Source organism: Cygnus atratus, chromosome 7, assembly GCF_013377495.2.
Source record: "Cygnus atratus isolate AKBS03 ecotype Queensland, Australia chromosome 7, CAtr_DNAZoo_HiC_assembly, whole genome shotgun sequence".
Lineage (NCBI taxonomy): Eukaryota > Metazoa > Chordata > Aves > Anseriformes > Anatidae > Cygnus > Cygnus atratus.
This window is the reverse complement of record NC_066368.1, coordinates 4236966-4261679: the sequence shown is the minus strand read 5'-3', so window position 1 is coordinate 4261679 and position 24714 is coordinate 4236966. Positions and strand designations below refer to the sequence as shown.

Genomic DNA, 24714 nt, shown 5'->3' with positions numbered 1-24714 from the left:
GCACAAATAGTAATTACTGCTTTGTTTTATTTTTCATATTAAGGAAAGACATGTTATTTTCACCAGGGAAGCAAATGATAAGTACAAAGAGATCACATTTTCTTTTAACGTTAGTGTTATGACCAATAATAACTGTTACTTTAAAAACCTTTGAGAATGTCCTTATGGCAATCAAAAAGTGTTGTAAAAGAAGAAACATTCCTTTCACTAGTTTTCTTTCAGACAAAGCTGGAAGGGACTGCGGGGGGCAGCAAGTCTAGTTCTATGTAATGCCAGGAAGCCATACAAATGGCTTGGAAGTGTCAGTTCAAAAGGGTCTCTAAAACCCCATCTGAGTTGACCCACACCCCACAGATTATAGCACCTATCCCATCAACACTTCAGGACCTCAACTCAAAGGTCACGTTATAAAGTACCCCTGGAAGAGAGAAGGAAAGATATAGGAAAGTCCTTGTGCCCTAGTTCCCTACAAGAGCAACAGTATTGCTGTTGCATAAAACTCCCAAATGTAAATATAATTTTCATTTTATTTTAAGTAAGTTCCTGTGCTTTTCTTTCTTCCTTTATATTTTTCACTTGATGTACAATTTCTTATATTCCAGTCTTTTCTCATTTACACTTCTGGAAAAGCTTTGTTTATAAAACGCCAAGATCCCAAGGCCATATAAAATTTGGATCAGATGTGTTCTCGCAGGGCTAAGGAGGATTCAACATTTCACCTGAAAGTGCCTCTCCGATTAAAACCAGGCCACGTCAGTCAGCCTATTCACATGGCTGAGACAGAAGCAGATGCTTTCTGCTCGGCCTTGCTGGCTCAGAATAACAGGATTCTGCTCCAGATGTGGCCCAGTACCTCCGCCCTCACAAACAGCCCCCATTAGATGTTTTGGATGCACATCTGTTTGCTCAGGGCCTGCTCAGCTGCAACCTTCTCCCAGCACCTGGTGGGACCAGCACCTCCCACAGCTGGGACTTCCTGCTCCTGCAAAGCACTAGGCCCTACAGGCCAACACATCGGGCTTTGTGCCATTCTGACCCTGAACATTGGCAGGGATTAAAGAAAAGGGCTTTTTACCAAAAGATGTACACAGAGGAGGCCCAGACTAGAGCTTTGGAGAGCTTCCCAGGAGCTTTTGTTGGTCCCTCCATAGATGACTTTGGCAAGGCCTCACCTTCTCCTGCTCCTGCTCTCCCTGTGCGACCATCCCATATAACTTGTGGTGCAGATTTGGGGTTTATCCCCAGGAAGGATGCACATGCTAATGGGAAGCAATGCAACAGCACAACCTCTCACCCAACACAGGACTTGTGCATATATAAGGTCCAGGTTGATGATAATGGGGGAACACCATAGATCCTGCTTCAAGTCCTTAGAAATCCACCCTCCGGCTCTGCCTGCAGCATTTTGCCAACCTGCACTCATAAGGGAGCTAAGTGGATTTTATTCCTTTCACTAGATTTCCAGTAGAATTATTTCCTGAGCCATAATTACAGGGGTAAGAAGATGCAGCCCCACAAAGCACATCCCAGTGTGCACAAATCTATGAGAGGGCAGGAACAGGCTCTGCAGATCCCAGCACTTTGCCACTGCTTGTGTCTATAGGGGCAGCACATAGATGCATTTCCCTTTTACTTGTTTTATTGTGACTGGATTACACCTTTTCATTTTTCATTGCAAAGTCTGCAATGTTATTTTGTGTGGTCTTTATTTCCAGAGTGGAGTTCAAGCAGTTGCAGTTGAAATAGTCTTGTGATTCTGACTGAATTTTTGTTTAATCCCTAGCCAGTAAGACATCTTTTGAAGTAACAAAGCTATGCTTCTCCGTGGGTTGATCTGGACAGACAATAATCAGAGAGAGACAGCAGGCAAATGTACTTTGGAGCAGAAATCACAGGTTTGATGCTAGATCCCTGACAGCTCCGGGTAGATACTCTCCTCAGGTTTTGGCTTTAGTTTTGCATACTTTCCCCTTGCTCCAAAGAGAGGAGCAACAGTGTGAGGACCTCACCCATTAAGCCCTTCAGTCCCCCCTGCTGCTGGCCTAAGACCAAGTGACACAACCCTTGCTGCAGGGTCTGCCTTGCTCCTGCTGAGCAGCCCTGCTGGTCTTCCACTGCACAGAGCCCTGCTCCATGGCATGGCCGCAGCTTGCAGGGCAGCCCCACAACAAAGCTCCAGGCTGGGACCACCAGAGAAAAAAATCAGCTCATGGTTATGCTGTGGAGTTCATCTGTGGTGCGTGCAGAGAAGGAAAAAAAACAGCTTGGGGTGTGTAAGTCCAGGCTGTGGCTGTGCGGTGGCAGCTGACATGGTCATGATCCAGGGTGGGATTGATCAGTGACATGCTGCTGCCTCTTGAAAGAGTACCTTGAAACCTAGCTGACCATTACATGGCTGCCATAAAACATGCAGCATAACAACCAAGAAAAAAATGCACAGAAAAGACTGAGGCAGAGGAGCAGCCTGCAATTGATGCCTCTTCTGTCATCTCCATCTCCCTCAGAGGAATGCAGTGCCAATCACACAGAAGGATGCAAGGTGGTTTTGCACCTCTCTTAGGCTGCCTTGCACACCTCAAGAAGGTGAAGAGTTCCCACATACAAACCAGATTGCTTCAATGCAGAGGAGAAGCACAGCGCTTCAGCTCCACAAACAATACACAGTGGTGGTACAACCTGAAAACATCTTTTCCCAACTATATTCAATAAATCATAAATACAAGATAGTAGACACTGGAAATAGGTGTTGCTGCCACTTACAGTCCTATTCAAATTGACTTTGGAGCATGTGAAATGATTTCTAAACTTCAGTGAACATAACTACATGTACATCTAAGTATCCTCTTGTGACTTATTCAGAGAAGATATTTTTCTTGTCTGGGCTTGTATCTCAATGTATACACTTTCCATATTCTAAACATGGAATAAATTTGAAAAATTATAATTCAAAGGGAAAATATTTATACTTTAACATTCATCCTGCTGTGTCAGAGTGCAGGAGAAGATTTTGGCATCAAAATGTGCTGTGAGGTAGCAATTCCAGGTCACCATCCAGGTGTCCAGCTTGGCTGTCCTGCAGCTGTGCTGATGCTGTCACAAGTGTTCACTCTCTCCTTTGGTCCCAGTAATCATGATATGTATTTAAAGACAATTTACACTTTATTTAGGAGACATTCATTATGCTGAAGATTTCTTCAGGTGGCATCTACGATTTTGTGTACCAGCTTAACATGCAAACCTGAGCTTGAGTTGTGTTACATCTGCACATTAAAACTGGGCTAGTATTACAAAGCATCGAGGACAACCAGGAACCAGCTCAGCTTATTCTGGGACTTGCGTGAGCTGCAGAGCAGAAAATCTGCAACATGTGTCTAGAAATCAGTTGCACTGGGGAAAAGTAGGACAAATGTGTTAGGAGGACCAGGCCTGAATAGCTAAATAAAAATATGGTGCAAATAGAACAGACTAGCAATATACTATGAAGTCCTGTGATAATTTTTTTTTTCCTTAAGCATACGGTAGATATCATAACATCATGTCAATCAGCAGACCTCCTAAAATGCTACGTAACCTGATTTTCAAAGCTCCTACATCTATGTTAATATGTCACAGAGAGAACTTGAAGTGCTGTACTGGTAACTGATGCTGTTAATCACAGCACTGCCTATACTATGTAGAAGCCTAGCACTTAGTATTTGCTATGGAAACTGTTTCACAGCTTTGCACTCTTTATTGCTCTCTGGTCTTCTGAACTATTAATATAGAAAATCACCTTTTTTTTTCTTTTCTTTTCTTTTTTTTTCTTTTTTTTTTCCAGAGCCCCAGTGAGATGGCAGACATCTATTTTTGAAAGGCAGTGTCGATCTGTTTTAACTATGTGCAAGTTCTAATGACAGAAAATGATTTTTAAAAAAATAAATAAATAAAAATCCAATATTTTCTTGGTTCTTGGCTTTAGAAACCACCAGCTTTTTGCTGCCTTCACAAAGCTTTGTAAAAAACTCTGTGTATTTAAAAATATCAGGATATTAATCAATTAGGCTCCTCATATTCCCCTTTGCCTTGTTTTTTTTAAAGTAAGTGGTCAAGCAAGTAACAGGCTGGTACTTTGCAGCAGGTGAATTCCTCCCTATGTCTGTACACAGGTCCTGCCAAATTCTCCAAGTCTGTCCTTTGTCCTTCCCATCTGGAGTTACGTGTGGTCTCCTGCACATCCACAGGCAGGTACAGTCATTAAAATTGTCTGAGTCTCAGGTAGGTGCATTAGCTGTAAGACCATCTTCCTTTAGGTTTGGTGACTACAACCCTGAGCTGGATATTTTATTACCTGGAGCCAATCCTTGGTGCAGTACAGAATTCATGAAAGTAAAGAAAATGTAAACAGTGAGGGTCATGCAACCCTTCAAAAACATGATCGTAAGAGCAAGAACAGATTTTAAGCACCCACAGGTGACTGCACTTCAAATTTTAAATAATTAATGTGTAAAATTTCTTAGATCCCTTCCACAAGAGCAGTGTCCAGCAAGTATTTCTCACTATTCAGCTCCTTTACAGTCAAGGGACCAAACCGTGCTGGCACCAGCCCCAGTTTCTCCACCACCCCCTTGGGACTGCCCTTGGAACCTTTCATTTCTCACTATCCCGAGTCCTCCAGTCCTCCAGCACTTCAGTTCCTGGACTTCACAGTACTAAAATTCCCAATTCCCTGTCTCTGCCAGGAGTTTAACAGCAGCAAAGGCTGCCTCCTGCAGTGCCAGACACCTACGACTTCTGCCTCCTGAGGTTTTATCATGCTCATGCTAGTAGATGTAGCCTAGTCCAAGTGCTTTGAACCTTCTGGCCTCAAAAGCTTAGGATTTTGATTGCTTGCCGAATTGTTCTGCCTCAAATACCTGTGTTAGCTCATGCTGCACTGCCTCAGACCCCCTAGCCTTTAATTACACAGCAACACGTACCCACTGGCATGTTCACTGAATAATATAAACTTCTGTAACACACAGAGGAGAATGGAAAACTATTGAAAATCAGCTTAATGTAAATGTATATATTCAGTACTTTCCAAATACAGTTTATAAAAAGCTCAGGCACAGATACAAGAACAGGTCTGCTCTGCAGCACCACCTGCTGCAAAGAAATATGCTTGGTTTGCCATCGAGCTCGAGAAACGTAACTGTTGAATCAAGCCACACATCATGCTCCTGTGGATTTGGGTTGGGAACAAGTGTTATAGGATTTACCTTGGGCCAGATGACGCAGCACTGCTGCACAGGGATTCAACGATTGGCTCATGTGTGCCTGTGTAAGAGGTGTAACTTAAATGCAGGGTTTTCTTTTCAGTCTAAGAAACTTTTTTTAATGTTTCGGTAGTACTGCTGTGGCAGAAGATATTTCATCCCCCCTCAGTTTGGTAATATTAGTGTAAGGAAACACAGCACTTAACAAATATTTTTAAATGATTCAATACATACTGAACTGACAGTTTAGCATGCAACTGCCACAAAAGTATTTTTTAGTGGTGAAGAATTTTTCTTCTGTCTTTTTCCTGATATATTATCCTGTAGGGTATGTAAATAATGCACCAAAATAATAAATTCACAGAAACTGGGCTTAGGTTTGCCCATCACAATAAGAAAGAGGATTTTTCTTTATTACCTTTAAAATCCTTATTGGTCATGTTGAGCTCTGAGAAGGGATTTGTGTTTGGCAGCTTGGATCAGAGCGACCTGGAAGATGTGCTGGGTACCCCAGTGCTGGTCGGCTCCCGCAGAAGGGTGAAAGGAGATTGCAATGCCAAGGCCACGATACAAACAGCATCATTGGCATGCTCAGTTAATACACCCCAGGGTGTAAATGGCCCAGGTGTGCACTTTTTTTTTTTCCTTTGCTTAATTCTCCAGGTGCTCTTTGTGTTATGCTGATTATGGTGAGCTCTGTTACTACGAGTTATGTTGCGTTATACACGCATTTGTGTTGTGTGGCGCTGAGAGCCACTTTCCCTCTGCCCCTCGGTGGGGAAATCCACTTTCCCTCTGCCCCTCGGTGCAATCGTGGGGAAATCTCCGCTAAACCCTTTCTGCAGGCTGTAAGCCGCAGCTGTCCCCGGCACGCCGGCTGAATTTCCAGCTACGCCCTGCCCTCTTGCGGTGTCCTGCCGGCCTCACCGCTCCTTGCAGCTCCCACAGCCCCCCAAAATAAGTGCCGGGGAACCCCCCTGAGCCCCATCCGCAGGGATGCTGTGGGTACAGAGCTGTACTGCTCTAAGCCTTAGTGAAACGGTCAGGGGAAAATTACAGAAAAAATCTCATAGTGCCAGCACTTTCCTCTTCTTAGCTATAAATGCAACATTTAGCCCTTCTTTCAGATTTTTAACCCAGTCATATAACTCCTGTTTTTGTTAGCCCGTTCCCTGCAATAATCTAGTTTTATTCCCCTTAATATAGTGTGCTCCTTCCCAAGCATTAATGCAGTGAGTGACTGTTGTACGAGGCAGACAGAGGCAGGTGAGAGCCTTTCTGCAGATCCCATCCCACCCCTCCTTACCTTGAGATGATATCTCCCAGTACCACACGAAACAAAAAGCCCAGTCCGTGGTGAGCTCAGCTGATACCTTTCCAGCCAAGGCAACATGGTTTCCCCAAGTTATATCATTATTTTCTTGTCCTAAGCCTTTTCAGCTGATCAAAAAATCAATCCTTTCTTTCCATCTGACAGCTGCGTGTCTCTCCTCTTTCTGCTTATTTCTCTGTCCAATTTCTTCTATTTTTTGGCTACCTTGCTTGGTTTTATTTTCTTCAGTGCAATTTTGCCCAATCGATTTCTCTCACCACTCCAGGATTTCATTTGACTCAACTGCAGGACCCCTTTCCTATGTCTCCCCCCTCCTCTACCTTCCTGCAGCTGTTGTGTTGCATCCTTTGGTCCTTGGTTCAAAAACTGGGGGAAAAGACCCATTTTGCTTGGCTAAGCTGTGAGCATCGCTGGTGAATGAGGCCTTGCTACACACGATACAGACAGCCTTTGGCCTCTGGAAAACGTAAAATATTTGATAATTGGGATGCACTGGTCTTAGATTCATCAAAAGCTAAAGCTCACATTATTTGCAAGTCATCTGTGGTTTAGGCCCCTGTAGCCTGAAATAAAGAAAATTTTAGGAGCTACTCTCAGGATGGGTTTGTCCTTCTACTGCAATACTCGGAGTGCAAGCACAACTTTCTCTTTGCTCATTCCCATTCATTATTAAAGTAGAGGAAGAGATCATTTTCTAAGTGTGTGAGCTATAGCCAGACGGAGGAAATAACTGTGAATTAGTCTGCACTCCCTTTAAATAGCGAATGGCCGTGCTTAATGATAGCTTGCCTGTGTTTTCCTCGGGGAAGATGCTACTTGCAATGCCACCACTGCCATGCAATGAGTTGTTACCCCCAGCAACTGCTACTTCAGTGACTAAATGTCAATTTTAAAGCTCTTAGTTATATTTTCAGCATTATTCCTCTAGGTCATGCATGTCAGAGGGACCTACCTGGGGAGCAGGAGGATCTGGGGGCCCCCGCTGTTCCCATGGTCCCTCTGCCCCAGTGAGAGCATCCTGTGCTAGGCAGTGCCCCAGCCCCAGAGGCACTAACCCAGCTCACTGCTCTATGCAGGCAGTTTTTTCACTCAGTGTGTGGATGCTCAGAAGCTAGGAGGGTGAGGGACAGGAAGCGTTTCCTTCCTGTGAAATGCGATATGTTGATTACTGTTTGTGCCTCTTTAAAACATTATTTTCTGTTAATTGGGGCTTAGTGTGTACACAGCAGGACTCTAATTTTCAATGGCAGATTTCAGCCTGGAACTCCATTAAGCCCCTGCCACTCTGGCAATCATTTTAAGGGCCTTTCAGTTGATGGAGGCAGCACAGAGAGCAGGCAGAGTTTCTACGGGAGCTGTGACTTAAAAGCAGGGGTCCCCAGCATGACGCTGCCGAAGTCTCTCAAGCCTCTGCTGCTGCTGACATCATTCCCTTTATGGAGGCCGTGCCAGAGAGCTGGTCCAGAGAGAAGTGTGGATCAAAGTCTGTAGCAGTACCTCTGTAAGCCAGGATTCCCAGGACAGCAGTCTGGCAACTGTATTAATGGCAATGATATGCATTTATTAATACCTAGAAGCACTGCTACAATAACTGCAACCAGCAAATCTGGGCATTTGATGCCCTGTAGACATATGAAAAGAACTGGATTTATTTTTTTTTAACCTGCCTTTTCTTTTTTCAATGTAAAAAAAAAAAAAAAGGAAAAAAAACACACGCGTTTCAAATGCACAACATATTGCACACGTTGGCCACAAGATGGTACTGCAACACAAGCCTTTCTGTTAGAAAACTACAGCTGCTCAGACGAGCATGATTGGGTTTGCCTATGGCAGGGCTATCTATTGGGAGATATCTATTACCTTTTTGCTCCACATTTGTGCCTCGTCTATAATAAAAGAGCGTTGGTTGGAAGATGGATTAATTTCTTAGCAGAAAGTTGTATTCAGAAGGGTGACAACCCCATTGCTTCGCTTCAGTTTGTTTAGCTGAAGCATACAAGCCTGTGCACTGGGCTCAGGAGATAACAGCGTATCATTTTCTTTGTAAATCAGTGCCTGTTTTTCTTAGCAGGAGAGCCTTTGTTTTCACTGCGCGTCTTCCAGCCAGCCAACGTGCTTGGCCCGAGCATGCAAGGTCTTACAGAAAGCACATTTCGCATTCTTCTGCAGTAGCAGCAAGAACATTTGGAAACGACCCTTTCCTCAGTGCCTTTGGGCTCAGGAAAGCTGCATCCTCGCCTGATTACTTTAGTTCAGCAGAGATAAGAGTAAATAGGGAACGAAGCACACATTTTCTGAGCTCTGTGCAAAGAGCCACTACTACACTTTGGCAAACATGAAAACGTATTGTCTTGATGGTAAGTCCAATTTCTCGGCAAATTACTGCTCTTGGGATGTAGGACAAGTCAGGGCTACAGTGCATAACAATATCATATTCTTTCACATCTAGAACTGTCAACAAGAAGGTAAAGACACTGGAAAAATTTTGGATGAGCCTTGTCATATGTAGAGATTTGCTGTGAGGCCAGAGTGAAGCCACGGAATGGCAGTGGTACTTTGCTCTTGCTGCAGAGGAGGGGTCTGACACCCACCATTACTCAAGAAAATCAAATGTTATTTTATTCTGAGTCACCAGTTCAATATTTTTTTACAGTCTGTACTAGAGAGCAAATTACCACCACCACCCCTATCCCCACCCCCTAAACTTCCCAAGAGATGCCCTCTTTAATTTTCTACTTTTTAAATATTTAGTCTTTCAATAACACAGTGTCATAAGGTTGTGGTTCCTTAAATCACAAGATCATGTGCTGAAGCTTATGAAAGAGATGAAGACATAAAAGCAACCTCACTGGAAACTTCACTTTTGGAAGAACCATAGGCTCCTTACAGATTATCAATAACTATATCTGCTTCCCCCGTGTTACTGTTCTATACACACTGTGGTGACACTCAGAGCACCAGTGGCTCTATGTTGAACTTACCCACACTTGAGAGGCCATCACTGTTCTCCTTTGCACAGGGAACCCTCAACCTTTCCCTTCCTGTGAGTCATAACTAGGCAAGATTGTGATCTAACAGTGTGCTGAGGCTGATTCAACCTGGGGCAGAAATTTTGGCCTTGAAGCATGTTCTAATTTAGATTGTACAAGTAGGCAATGGTCATTGAGAGTCTCTCTGGCCATTGGTGAAATTAAAGTTCAGCACCACGCCCAAACTAGTGCATATGATTTGTTCAGGGAATTGATGTTCACACTAAATGAAAATGACACTCATTAGCATTTAGGGTTGGTAAGATAGTATCAGATCATGGCTGTAGCTGGCAACTAAACAGAAATACAGAAATGTGTCCATGGCAGTTATGTTTAATAAAATTTCCATATAGTTTTCCTGGCCATACAATGTTGATTCTAATTCAGAGAACAGCTAGCAGAAATGTGTAGTGTAAATAAAATACTGAGTGAAAATTTTAGCGCTGAATTCGTTCTGACTTTCTGATCCATGCTGCCATACTACTTTTTTTAGACAGGTAAAAAAAATCCATTCTCACTCCTCTAAGAATTTTTGATCTATAAACATTTCTGAACCAGAGCTAAACAGTTCTGGTTGTCCAGAACAGCTTACCTAAATTTCTTATTTTAGGCATTCCAGACTACAAACTGAATCCAAAGTTTCTCCACCACCCTTAAAATAGCTTTTCCTCAAGTCTTTATTTTCAAGCCTTTTTTAAACTAGATGTACATAGTGTACAACTCATTCATTAGTTAACATATCCTTTCTATAACGATGCATGATGTGGTGTATCCTGTCCATTAATGCATTTAATGACCAGATTTCATAATGATTTTAAAAATGCATACTTCTTTGCAATGGAGTAGAGCACTTGTGTAGGACCTAAGAGAAAACTCCATAAAAGCTCTCCATGGCCAGCATTGACTTTACATCAAGCCCAATAGTGGTTTCCTAGGAAAATGTGAATGATATGAATAGATGATACATGTTTGTGTTTACATGAACAAAATATGGAAGGCAAACGGATTTGTTACACTAAGCATTGAATGTGGACTGTTGTTTAAATTTCAGTCATCCATTCTTATGTGAATGTAAAATTTCTTTTAATTTTGGGGCTAGGAAAGCCTATTTATACTGAAGATATAAATTAGACTTGGAAATTTATGTAAATGCAATTATCTATTAAAGTTACTTTCAGAATTAAGGAGACATAGAAACCTTAGTGTGAGAGAAGACTATTTGTGAACATGCTGACAAAAAGAAACAAAATTTTTGGTTGAATTCACTTAAAAAATTTAATGACTACATGACATTGATAGTTTGAAAAAATGAATGAATAATATATATTGAAAATGAGATTATAAGTGTAATTGTAAGAAATCGATGCTAATTCCGTGTTGCAGCATCTTAGAGAAGGTTAAACTTCTGCATCCCAGCCGAGAGTGTAAGACATTGCCTAACGCTTTTCCATCCTACACTTCTGCTGGGGTAAAAGAAGTTGCAAGAAACTCATAAGCAAGATGCTTTACATTCTCACAAGGAAAATGTGATATAACTGTCATGAAGTGTGCTGACTGAAGGTGAGAGTCTCATCTCATCAATCGGCTTCTCTTTGGAATGGGAAAAATGTAAATATCCACGCACAAAAATAGAATTTAAAAAAATAAAAACTCCTTTAAGCACTGTATTTGTGGCACTAAATTTACATATTATGTCCTTTTCCATAAAAAAGCATCGTCAAAAAGAACTTGTGCCAGTTTTGTATTAAAAGGCCTGTAGAAATCTCTTAAAATTGCCTTTGTTGTTGGTAGCATAGGTCCCAGGCTTCTGTCTTCAGGTCGTCTAGTGTTTGATGCAGGACTCTTTGTAATCAGAGCTTCTTGTTTCTCACTCAGAGGTCCTGTGGTAAAATAGAATATTATCTTAGTATTCTTCCCCAAAAATGCCCTTGCTAAAGAAGAAAAATGACTAAGTCGGAAGGTTTGCCAAGTGAAGACAAATGGAATTTGTGTTAGCAGAGACAGTGTTTCAGAATATTGAATACAGGTTTAGATTAGTAAAATGAATCATTTTTAGTAAATATGGAAATATGTTTTTCTCTCATATTAATTAATCATCTGTAAAACAAGCAGCGTAATTCACTTCTAGAGGGAAAGATTTGTTTTCAGAAAATAACTCTGACACTGAATATACTCCCTGTCCTTTTTGGAATCAAAATTCATATTTATTTATTTTTTAAACTGTTATTTCATTTTATGATGTGAGCTGTCTAATCCGTAGTAGAAACTCCATTAGACTCACTCATGGATTGTAAAAGCCCCCCCCCCTTTTATTTTTTATTGCTGTTTCTAAGGTTGTCAGTGGGATCAAAGTGATGCACAGGTATAGTAATATATATACACATAATACAGATATCGCAGGAGTAAATCTTAGCCCTTGACAATGTACTTCAGAAAGATAATAACCCACAGACTTCTCCAGCATAAACCATCTTCAAGAAGAAGATGCCAAGCTCTTCATCTGTTCAATCTGCCACATTCAAACTTTCTCATCATCTAGACCAGTGTTTGGACCAGTCAGACTATTTTGCAGCCACGTTTTCATCCTCTTGCTACTGTCAAATCAACATTGGGCAACAGTTTGTCTGCCAGCATTTCTCCGAGGATTAGCAACAGATGTCTCAGTCAACACAGCAAAAACACAATTTTCCCCTTCTCCCCAGCTAAAAACACAACCTTTCAACATACCCGCATTTAGATGCTGGATCAGTTTTAGCTGGCAACAGCATTCACAACCTGGTAACACTTGAAGCTGTTTAAATTGCGTGGGATAGCTCTTGCACCTATGTAAGCCCATGACAAACAAGCCCTGACTGCCTTCAGAAGCAGGACCGGCTTCTGTCTGATAAGATATATCCCTACAATGTGAAAGGGTTTAATATTTTTTTTTTAATGTAGTTTTATTAAGTTCTTCTAACACCAACCCTTCTATGGGAATTAGGGAATTTTAATTTTGCTTGACTCAAGGCAACAAGATTAATGAATCCTTCAAGACTGATTCACATGCTATTGTTTTGTCTGCTAATAAAGCAAAAATGACCTAAGAAGGATAAAAATGATTTTTTGTACTTATCTCAGAACAGCCAGAGGACACCTACCCAGATCCAGAAACTGGAACACCATGTGCATGGTGTATTTCACATTTGATGCATGATCCTCTAAGCGAAGAACAAGTATCTGATCTTTGTCAAAAACAGTCAGCCAGTCCAAAAGATAGACAACATAAAGCCCAACCTGCAACCTTACCTATAAGCATAAAAAAAAAATATGAAAAACTAATTAATTTACATCACTTTGAGCAAAAACAAACCAACATTCATTTATGTCTTCTGGGCACAAATCCCAGATATGTTCTCTGGAAGGACCATGAAAAGACAATGTATGAAAAAAAAATTAATCTTAGTCTTGCTTTCAGTGAAGCTTATGGAAATCTTTTTGAATGGCCTATCTATGAGAGGAAACGTTTTATGAAGGACCTGACCTCGCACTCCTGCCTGCAGCACTTGCTGCATCAGCCGCAGCTCTGCGTAACAACGTTGCCTCCTAGGAGCTTGGTGGCTTCTGATTATGATCTCCAGATCTAGATCTAGGCTGCAACAGTGGCTGCTAGTCAGCATTTGTGGTGTGTCGGCTGAGCACACGCTGAAAGCATCAGGTTGTGCAAACCAGAGAGGAGGAGGATGGGTGGGAAAAGCTTGTCCTGACCTAATCTGTTTCCCTCCAACCCTCCCAATTTTAGATAAGTTGCAATACAAAAATTAAAAGTCCAGCCTTTGACTGTGCTTATAATTATTTTTCTAAAACTGTTCAGGCTCAAAAGACAGAAACACGAATCCCAAGTCATAAGCGTCTTTCATAAAAGAGACTTAACAACTTTAGTCTCATTACCACAGAGCTGATGAAGACACATAATGAGTCTTTCGTTTCTTACTCAGACTCATGTACCTAAACTACCTAAATTCCCCCCAAATAAGCCAAATTTTGGATTATTGCTAAGTGATTGTTATCACAATGTGCGATTCTGATGTGTCTTTGGCTACTTTTTACAATAAGCCTCCATATTTAGCAGACTTTTTATATATATGCTGCACAAGAATTTGAACTCTTATTTGATTAAAACATTTGATTAACCTTATCAATCTTAGCTAGTATCCTGTTTCACTGAACTCTGGGGAAACACGTAGCTCAGCACTGGGTTTCACTTTTTTCTTCTGACAGATAAAGGCGAGTGAAAGTCCAGTCTCGGCTGCACAGTACATGTTGGCAGTGCAGTGCTTTCCTCACACAGGCCTAGAATCTTTTTTTAAAGCTTTTCACCAGAAACAGGAATTTTAACTAATCTGTCCCATTAATTTTCAGTTTTCTTTATATCAAGAGCAACCTTGATTTCCTACCCTACATAGCATGTTGTACTTCCAAAACACATCATCATCTTCCATAAGATTCAGTGCTTTGTCCTGCACATCAAAGGGCACCAGTGGGGTTTCCCAAGATATTCTCCCTTCCATAACGTCCACATCTGCAGGCTTGGTTTGATTCCCTTGGCTTAGCATGCCTACATCTAGATAATGTTTTTCACTGATTCTCAACGAGGATAAACTGACAAACGCTTCATTCCTTACAGGTTGGCATCCAGCAGCAGTGACAACACCTATGACATTCACCTCTCTTCTTTCAGGAACATGCTAACTAATAGCAAAACATAATTGGCAATCTAATAAGCTCACAGGGGAAAATGATCCCAACTTTTTCAATCTATAGCAAACCATGTACATAACAGAGATTATCAACTTGTCTGAAGAAGGGGCTGAAGAAATCCAGAGGAACACAGTTAGCATCTGTGTTTTCTTATGAACATCTGCTTGGGTTTGCATCTTCTGAGGGCTGCCTAAGACAACAAATGAAGAGTGTTTCTGCACCCTGAGGAAGAATAGAGAGGAAAAAAATCTTTCCTTCTGGTTCTCTCCCTGCCTTTCTCTCCCCACACTGGAAGAAATCCGTTTATGCAAGCAGATGCCTGGGAAGTATTGTAGCACCACCTGGCAGCAACTCGTGTCCTTGGAGGTCCTGGAGGCTACCATCCAAGCCTTATGGCTCCATTCTACTGCCAAGGTAAGGAAGAGGAATATCCCATTTTCCCTGCTGCTATGGGGCTCAGGCCTGTGTGATGCACTCATTTATGGGCATTTTATTGACTGAAGGAGACAATAACTTCACCCTGGGGACAAAGAAGGGAAGTATTCCCTCTGAGGCCGTTAAAGCCTTAGCAAATAAAATAGGATTGGATGGCAAATTGGCCAGACTTGATACTTCAAGTCAGTCTCCTCGATATTATTCTGCATAGGCTTTCATCTCCCTCTCAAGGAAAATTCAAAGTCAGTTCTACACTAAAAATGTGAATTTTGGAATACTGAGCCTGTAACATCAATCCTCTGCCAGCAGTTTCTGTATTTCTCTTTATCTTTTTTAGATGTGTACAATTTTTAAAAAGGAGGATTTATCTAGTTATTGGTAGACTTCTCTTGTGAAAGAATACATAATTTATTCTGATTTTGAGGCAATTTCCTACCACAAAGGTCCTTGCCAGAGCTACTTTTTGGAGAGATCTGCAAAAAGCTTACACATTAAACTGTAATCTTCCCTAAATGTGCTCTCCATACGCCTGCACAATAGAAAGACTGTATTATTGCTGTTGGCATTCATCAGGGAACAGACTGAGGAGACAGCTGAGCCAGTACATCAGCTTTTACATGCTTACATATATATTTATGTCATCCGCTTTACAAATGAAAAGGAAGAAAGTTTTATTTCTTGACGTTTATAGGCACAGCATTTTGGCATTTTAACAACCTTGACACAGTGTGTCATTACCCAAGCGAGGAATCCAACGTTATTGGAAATACGTACGGGCATGGCATTGTTAAGGGTGTTGTTGTAGACGCAGGCTCTCAGTGAGTAATCCAGCATGCAATTCTCAAACAGCTGCAGTGATTCTGCCACTTTCTCATGAAAATCTTCTGCAGATTTATTAGCACTTGCAAAGTACAGATAATCAGAGTACAATCTGTGGATGAAATACGTGCAAGTAAATGACAGAGGAAATGAAAGAGGATCTATTTACATGACAACGGCAATCACTTACATGAATTGAGAGCAGTGGCACGCGTGTGTAACATTGCCCCACCAGCCCTATTCAGCCATGACACATTTTCTGTTCAATTTGATGGGCTTTGGCTCAGAATGACAGCTACTCCACGGAGCTGCTCAAAATCTTCTCCACTTGCTAGGTCAGCATCTTGTGAGATCTAGACCCTAGTAATCGCATGAGCCAGTAATTTATCATAAAGGCAAACTTTTTGAACATATATACTTTAAAATTGTGTTATCTGTAAATGGTAGAACTGGTCTGGGCAGATATTGGTACCCCCCTGTACTAGGTGCTCCACGCTGCCATAGGTAGAAAAGATAGAAACAGTCCTTATTTCAACAACTTACAGTTGAAACCAAAACCAACAGAGGAATGGGATGAGTTAGAAACAACATTTTTTCTCTGATTACCAAGCTGGTCATCATCAGAAATAATAAAAAAATAAAATCCAGATTTCCTAGTTTTTCCAGGAAGCTCCACCTCCAAATCCAAAATTGTTTCTATGTCAACTGCCCGTTGAAAACTCCCCAATTTACATCATTCCACTTTTCTTCCCTGTGTTTGCAGGAGAGCAGAGCCTTGCACTAACCACCAGCAGCAGGAATTCCTCTAAGCTGCTGCACAGGAGGTTTCCCCTCATTGCACATTTTTAGCACAAGTTTTACAGTTGCTTAACATCTCTCAAGAAAGATTATCTAAAATCAAGTCCCTTTGGGGGGTGGTGGTGGGAAAACAGCCCCAAACCTAGAAGCAAGTAACAAATCTACCTTTGCATTAATCCTGAAGACCTTGATTAAACTCTGCAACAATGCATGGTCCAAAGAGACAAAGGAGATGCTGTAGCATGACAAATATTAATTTGTGAATCATCTGCTGAACATGGTATTTTAATTTTCTTTCTTATTTAGCCAGTTTTGTAACACTTGAGAGGGATTTGCTTTCCCAGTGTTCTCGTATTACCCATATTACGACTCCATGGCACCACCTCCCAACACAAGGTATCTTTCAGCCTCTTTCAAAAAAAAAAAAAAAAAGGGCTCATTTTATTGCTGCGGTAGTCTTTTGTATTGCACTCGTTTTATATTTTTACTTCCCTAGGTTGCCACAGGTACTTTAAAATTCATCATTTAATTTGGAAAGTTTAGGCCCTAATCCAGCAAAGCACTTAAGCCCAGGAATAGCCCCTCTGCACTCATTATTTATGTTAGTGTTTTGCAAGAACAAGATTTTTATTCCCATATGACAGACAAAAATTCCCTGTTCATTTAAAAAGGAAGAGAAGGGATGCGTATGTTGCAGACTGTTTTTAATTCAGTTTTTACACCCTTTAAAATAGAAATCACAGCAAAGCATAGAAAATGAGGCAGCAGCAACCAATGCATCATCCATTAAGAAAGATTGAAAATCATTACTTTTGCCCAGTTCTTTCCAGTCTGGCAAATGCTGACGTGCTGCTGCCTGGCATCACTTCCCATGTCCACAGGAGACCCAGCTGCACAGGCAGCACGCAGCCCCAGCTGCTGTGTCCTTCCCTTGCTCTTTGTAGTGAAAGCAGAGAATTTTGCCAAGGTTGCTCAATTTACTAATTTAACAATATTCTGCCATACTACGCACTGCCCACTGTAAATGTATTTGATCTAGGTGCTTTGAAAACTGCTTAAAAAATACAAATCTCAGCAGAGGGTGTCTGTATTAGTTATGTCCCATAGTTATTAATTTAGTGCTGATAGACTTTAAAAAAAATAAAATTAAATATATTACTGGTGACTTGTTTTTCATTTTGGAAAAATTACCATGAAAGTTAAGAAGAATTCATCTCAGTCCTGTTTTATGAACAATTTGGAAGCAATATATGTATAAATATATATATATTTAAATGAAAAAGCTCCGTCTCAGAGCACAGGAAAGGAGGAAGGGTACCAGGCATGGACCAGACTAACCAGTACTTGAGGACAGCAATGCCCAATTGTGCTTGAGGACTATGACCACAGCACCATGCCCGTCCTTTTCCTCTGGGAGTCCTTCTGCTGGACCCACCAAAGAGGACAAGGATGAGATGAAGCAAAGCTATGGGGCAGAGCCAGCCAACTTCAGCTACATTAGACACACAACAGCCTCTCCTGCGTGCAGAAAAGTGTGTGCCTGTGAAGAGTGCCGCTTAACAGCGAGCAAACAACAACATGAACAAGACTCATCCTGGGTAGGGCACAGCCAGCTGCTCCTAGAGGTGGAAAGGTTCCTGCCTGAGGAAATCAGCCAGCAGGCATCACGTACAGCATGGGCTGGCTGCTGTTTGTTTAAAAGGCTTAATACGAGCGCTTAGTATTTCTAATCATGCATTAAAATAAACCCATAGTTTTAAAGACTTGCTGACATCTTATGGAAAACTATGATCTTGAAGACAAGCTTTCTCTCTCTGCAGGGCAGCTGAGATTTTCTATATTTCTTCCCATCTGTTTTTAATTCTGGGGACATCTGTGTGGAAATAAAACCTTTGCTGATTAGGATTTCAGCTGTTCGAGCTACTTGAAGTCATTACCCTCAAACCCCATCCATTACAATGAAATAAGGACACCATCAATACCCGCTGTCACCAACCTTGATGTCCTTCAAACACACCCCATTTTGGGGGGGGCCTCTCACTGGGGGGCACTGGGCAGTTGCTCTCAGACCCCGTGCAGCACCTGCACACTGCCCCCTCACCTTCCTTGCTACTGTAAGGCAACTGTCCCCTGGTGCCCCTTCCTCCATTCAGAGGAGCTGTAAAGCTGCAAGGGCATCACAAACAAGAAACCAATTTACCATACATACAGTAAGGGAGGAGAAACTCACTTTTCATCTCACCCTCATTGCAGCTGGCAAAGAGCTACACCCACATTACAGAGGGTGGTTAAAGCAATCAGGGAATTTGTTGGTAGTTTACATGAGGAATTCACATCGGCCAGCTCTTTCTCATAAAATTACCATCTGTTAAATCCTGAGGTCAGGAGAAGCCGTTAAAGGTTGAGAGCTGTATTTGCTGACATGGGAGATGGGAGGCTCACACAGCTCTGCGCTTCATGAGTAGGTCCCCATCAACATCTGCATCCTTCTCTCCTCTTTCCTGGGTGCTCCTGGGTGCCCCTGAGCTCTGACCCAGCCCCACGTAACCTGAATAGGTACCTGAAAAGGTCTCTGCCTTTGTCTCCTTCACCCCCACACCCCCATTACCCTCCTCCTTCAGAGGACACTGGAAAGAAATCCCCTAAAACTCTCAAACAAAACTGGAGAGAGAGAGATTGAAATGCAGATGGAAAGAAGGACATTTGTGGCTAAAACAGTGGAAAACCTATCAAAAGCAGCTCATACTTTTGCACAAGTAGAGCCCTTCCTTTGCAGACAAAGTCAGGAAGACAAAGGGTGAACTCCTAAGTAGCTGTTAGCTCTGCAAGCTAAAATTGCATTAAGAAGTTTTATGGGTGTTGCACCAAGCATTTTTCATATTAAAAAAAAAAAAAAGTAATGTTTATTGACTCTGGAGCTCTTTACAATCTTTTGATTATTTGGAACCGTATGCCCTTGAAGACATAAAGCTTATTATTTAATATGGATGGAAGCCCTTCTCAGGGCCACTTATGCTGAGACATGTAAATGCCATGCCATGCTCAGTCTAGTGAGCCCTGCTGAGAACCAGGGCATGTCAGCTCAGGTAATAGACTTCCATTGTACTGGGCAACGTACAAATTACTTTGTTCTGAGTAGCTCTGGTGTCTGTGCATGGCACTCACTGTGGCATTACACTCACACACCTCTCTTTAAAACACTATCACAATTACATATTCCAAAAATTACAGACCAAGAACATGATATGATAAACTAAGTAACTGACCAAATACCACACGAGCATTTATTTGTGCCCCAGAGCAAGACTGAATCAAGTTGTTATAGTAAGAAAATGTTCTTGCATGCTTTTGCAATGCAATTTTTGCTCACCTTTCAACAGGATCTCTCAGCATGATGATAAGTTTGGCATTCGGTTGGAAGGCATGGATAAAGTCCTGGATTAAGAAAGGAGGTTCTCCTTCAGTACTGTTGTCATAAAAGAAAATCCATGCGTTGTTGTCCCACATTGTCGAGGCACTGGCCTCCCCTGGAAATGAAAAACATCGCTGCTAGTAACTCATTTCATTCTTTGTATCAGTGTGGAAATACAATAGCTGGCGTAGACCATTTAAAAGCTGACTTCAACACACCTTGTGGGTTCTTCCAGATGGATCTGGCTGATGCACGCCAGAGCTAGAGCAGTCACGCTGGCTCAACCTTTATGAAGCTGGTGATGGCTATGGCAGGTTTTATGCAATTAGACATGAACTATTAATGTCCCCACTGCCTTTTTTTTTTTTAATATATAACTGCAATTATTATAGAACAAGTGAAATGTAAGTATTTACTAAAGATTAACATTTCATTAAATGTCAAATTCTTACATACTTAGATTCTGAAGAGGCATACTCTTAAGGCAATGCTACAGGGAGAAACACAATAGGTAACACCTCCACCAGAACAAGGTATATGATGCTTCAGCTGCTAAATATATGATCTGATATGATGTTTTGAATTGCTCAGTCTTCCCTGTATTTTTAACTAATAGTGGCATTTATGTGGCACACTGCTGCTTAATAAAGCATATGTGATATAGAAGTCTTTTGGAAACTTCTACTCTTTGACAGCCTAATGAGAGCTAACTCTCGTTAATGAGTTTTTTTGAATCAAAAGGAATGAGATGAAAAAAATAACACTTGCAGGCTTGTAGACCTGCACATGATTTTCTGTTTTTGTTTTCTCTCTTGGGAAAGACCAATAAAGATTTTAAAAGACTGCCAAAACACAACATGAAATAGTTATTTGCTCCAAACTCTAGCTTAATATAATGTGATTCATTAATAAAGTCTGGGAGTTATTAGAAAACATATTAATCTTCTGTCATGTTCATTTTGCCTCATTTCAAAAGGAGGGGATCAGGTCCATTGGTTAAAGCTGGGTGTCCACAACAGCTCTGTTTTTTCATTCTAAATTAATCAACCAAGGCACTGCCTAATCATTGGTGGGCTTTGACTTGTCAATTAAAACTCACTTAGCCTGGCTCCCGTGATGGTTGAAGCAGAAGCACAAAAGACTAAATATGGGACAAGTGGTGAGATAGCTGGGCCACAGAAGCGTCACGCAGCTATTCCAGCGCTAGCAGAAGATGGCACATTTTCCTATATTTCTTACTGCAGTGTAAGCTCTTCAACTCCATGCTGTTTTATACACAGCCTCTTCCTCTCTCAATACAGTTCTTCTGATCTTCTTTCATACACCTGTGCTCCACAGACTTCTGATTTTATTTCATGCTCTCTATTGGACGGAGCATTTCCCTAATTAGCTCACATAGGGTGACTAAACCTGAACATAAGAACATCTGCATACAAACGTGCTATTTGAACTAAACAAAGTCAATACATTTAGACATAAATGGGCAGATTTTCTTAATACCACAGATCAAAATACTCCATAGAAATCACTTCAACTGGATCAGCTGCCACCACCAAAATCTTCAGGCAGTGCAGGAGCAAGGGAAGACCAATGTCACACCATCTAATGCAGATAAATGTTCTAATAGTCCAGGTTAGGTTGGGTTCCAGAAGGCAAGTCTCAAACAAGATGGCCATCAAGAATTAAAAAGGAAAAAAAAAAAAAATCATTCTGGTCCCTGCTAATTATAATTTTAATTTCCTGAAGTAGCCCAAAAAACTTCTGATAATTTGATAGTGCTCTTTTCTGAGTTATAATACAGATTTAATATCTGCAAAGAGAGTCAGCCATACCAAACATGAGAGAAATTAATCGCTGCTATAGTAATTCTATGAAATCACTGCAGTGCAACCAAAAACGTATTATTTTTTTCTCAAGGACTTAAAGAACATATGAATTTCTAAGCTGCTCAAAGAATAAATGTATAACTTCTATATTCAGTCATTAATGGATTATAATCATATTGTGCTTTCAAAAGACATTCTTGTGAATTAATGATATTAATGATCATAGATAAACAAGTCCTGCTCAAGCTGCCTCAAGCTAGTTCAGCATTGTCCACTTTAATTCTCTCTAAGCAGACATAATTTTATTTGGAAAAATGCAATTATTACCCACTAAGTATAATACCCAATGAAGTTTACGTTTTCAAAATAACATAGCATGATGAACTACTGAAATGTTTACAGGTTTAATTAGATTTTTCTTTCTAATAACCTGAAAGAGGAAAACGCAGGATTCTAAGCAAACCTGACATTCATACAGATTCATTTTATCGTAGCTAGCTTTGTTTTGTTTCACCAAGGTAATAAAAAAAAGTTAATGAGCATAATCATTCAGGACTTTTCCTGTAAACTTAATAAGAAAAGTGAACAGAACCTTAATGAAACAAGAAATGAGACTACAGGAAAAAGAAACACAAACTGAACTCTAGAAAAAGCTGTAACAGGAGGTAAGTAATCAAAGATGTACACAGCCAATTAGATTAGTGTATTTAATTAGTATAAACAATTCACCCATGAAAGGACAGGAGATACTATTGTAAGTAGGAGGAAAATCTGCAGATGTCCTTTATGGCAACATTTCTAAAGACCCAGTCTTGCAACTTTTGCTCAGCACTGAATATTTAATAAACCATATGGTAGAATTAAAGGCTAAGGAAGTATTGAACAAATGTGACTATAGCCAAGTCTCTGGCTTAAGAAATGTAACACAATGTCACCATTCCATCAAGCCAACAATAGGTTAATTTATTTTTGGTTAAAATTAAATGAAAAAGAGGATTCTGAGGGTATTCTCTTCATGAGCAGGCAGCAAAACCCTTGTCTGTAATTTCTGTAGGATAATAACCTTGGCTTATTTCAAAAGCCTCTTTTCAACAAGGAACTACCTCTTGCCCAACTAATATTTTCATGGTGGTGTCAGGTTTCCCTGGAAGATTTGGAGGTGACAGAGTAAGATCAGCAAAAGTTTCTTCCCCTTGGCTTTCTGCTTCTAGCAGAAAGCAAAAACAGAATCTAAGAATTTCTGCTGATGTTCTTCACAGGCACTGCAATCCGTTTGCACCATGGTGGATGAGCATGGTCTACTGAATACCATGTGTCATGGAAAGCAACCCACGCATCCTTCCGTGGAGCCTGGACCTGATCATAGGCCTCCATAATGTGCAACACAACAGCTTTTCTAAACTGGATATTTCTATTTTTAATGCTAATTGAGTAACTTAATATCAAGCGGAACCATAAAATTGTCTTCAAATTTGATCCTGTACTATGCCTCTCAGTTCCACACCTGAAAAATAATGCAGTGCAAGATAGCTTCAGCTTGACTCTGTATACTCCTGCTCTTGAACTTGTGTTATCTTTGCTGTTAATGAAGCAGCTCAGGGTTTCATCGTGTTTATGTCAGTCCACCACAGGCTACTGTTGTAGCCCAGCTGAAGCCAGAATGGCTACATAAGGATGATGACACAAAACATGGTGGTCTTTCTTCCTATGTGTGTCTTATGATGGAGCTTGAGAAGAGCCTCTTGTGTCACTATAATGGAAACTGTCTCCAGTCAGCTACAGGATTTCTACAGTGTCATTTTGTAAGTAGTAATACCACAATTTGTTTGCTATGCCTGGGAAGAAACTCACAATATTACAGCATTTGAACCTGAAGCTACAATCCTGTGGGTACAGACAAACCCTTTGTAATGAAAACAAAATTAAAACATTTGAAGGAGTAACCAAGTTCCCTCGCTTTCTTTTTATTTTATTATTTAATTAAATGCTGATGTTCATCAGGCATTTCTTGCTTTCTCAGGCATCTTTCTCAAGATAAGAACTTCTGCACTATCCATGCACAGCAGGGGAAACAGGCATCAGTGGCCCCATGCAGTGAACCAGTCACCCCTGAGAAAATGCCCTTTTCATGCCTACAGTACGGATGCTACAAACACAGAGATGAAAACACATTTCAGAAGCTGTATTTGCCCTACCAATTATGATGTTATTCGTCTTGCTGTGCTCTTTTGCTGCTTCACTCTGGAGTACGCCCTGAATTTGATGTGCTGCTAAGTCAAACAGATCAAGGTAATCTTCCACTGGGTAGCGATCGTGAAATCCATCCCTCAGACGAATGATTCCTAAAAACAGTGAAAAGAGAGAAGTTTAAAAAAATAATAGCAAAGCAAGATTAACTGTTGGTGTACATCAAGACAGCTTCCTTGACATTGCTGGATCTGAGCCAGCTAACATTGGCACAGAATTAGAGCCATGAAATGTAGCACTCAGATAAAAGAGTCAATAATGGAGTAACTGAGATTCAAGATATTACACGATTAAGCCATAAATTCATAGTGATATGAATATCTTAAGTATTTTTTTTATTGTTTCTGCATGAATAGCTTGCATTTATTTTCTTCAAAATTTAGCATTTAGAATGAATGAATATAAAAGACAAAATTCTGCTTTCATTTTCACTGGTATAAACTGGAGTAATATGGACTCCAACTAGATTTACTGTATTGAGACTAAGAACAGACTCTGATGCCAAATATGTAAATTGATGTGCACTTATCAAAGTCAGAAAACAGGGAAATTATTCATGTCTTTATCTTTCAGAAGTAAGAAAGCAAGGCTCCACGACAGTAACTTTTTTTCCTATCCCTCCATGTGCTGTAGGGTGCATTCAATATCATCAGCCTTTTCCCTGCATTTCTCAACATTGTGAGCCACATTTCTCAGCCAGACAGAGGTCAAGGAAAACAACCAAGTGGGAACAAAACTAAGGGCATAGAGCAGGACTCCTTGGCTCTCATTTTCTGTTCCTGCAAGGCAGGTAATTATCATTTATGTGAGAGAAAAGCTCAACAAGAGGGTCCTTTTGCTTATT

The 24714-nt window shown here is 40.8% G+C and overlaps 1 protein-coding gene across 1 annotated transcript in view; it reads right to left on the bottom strand.

The window, feature by feature from the left end:
- Positions 1 to 9914: 9914 nt before the first annotated feature.
- CHST15 (carbohydrate sulfotransferase 15) overlaps positions 9915 to 24714 on the bottom strand; it is a 47502-nt gene continuing 32702 nt past the window's right edge. Inside the window, exons 4-8 of the mRNA XM_035547884.2 lie at positions 23819 to 23965; positions 19756 to 19912; positions 15543 to 15699; positions 12734 to 12881; positions 9915 to 11476 (exon numbers count right to left, since the gene is read on the bottom strand). Coding sequence (XP_035403777.1) covers positions 11286 to 11476; positions 12734 to 12881; positions 15543 to 15699; positions 19756 to 19912; positions 23819 to 23965 — 800 coding nt within the window. The 3' untranslated portion in view covers positions 9915 to 11285. The remainder of the gene's footprint in view (positions 11477 to 12733; positions 12882 to 15542; positions 15700 to 19755; positions 19913 to 23818; positions 23966 to 24714) is intronic.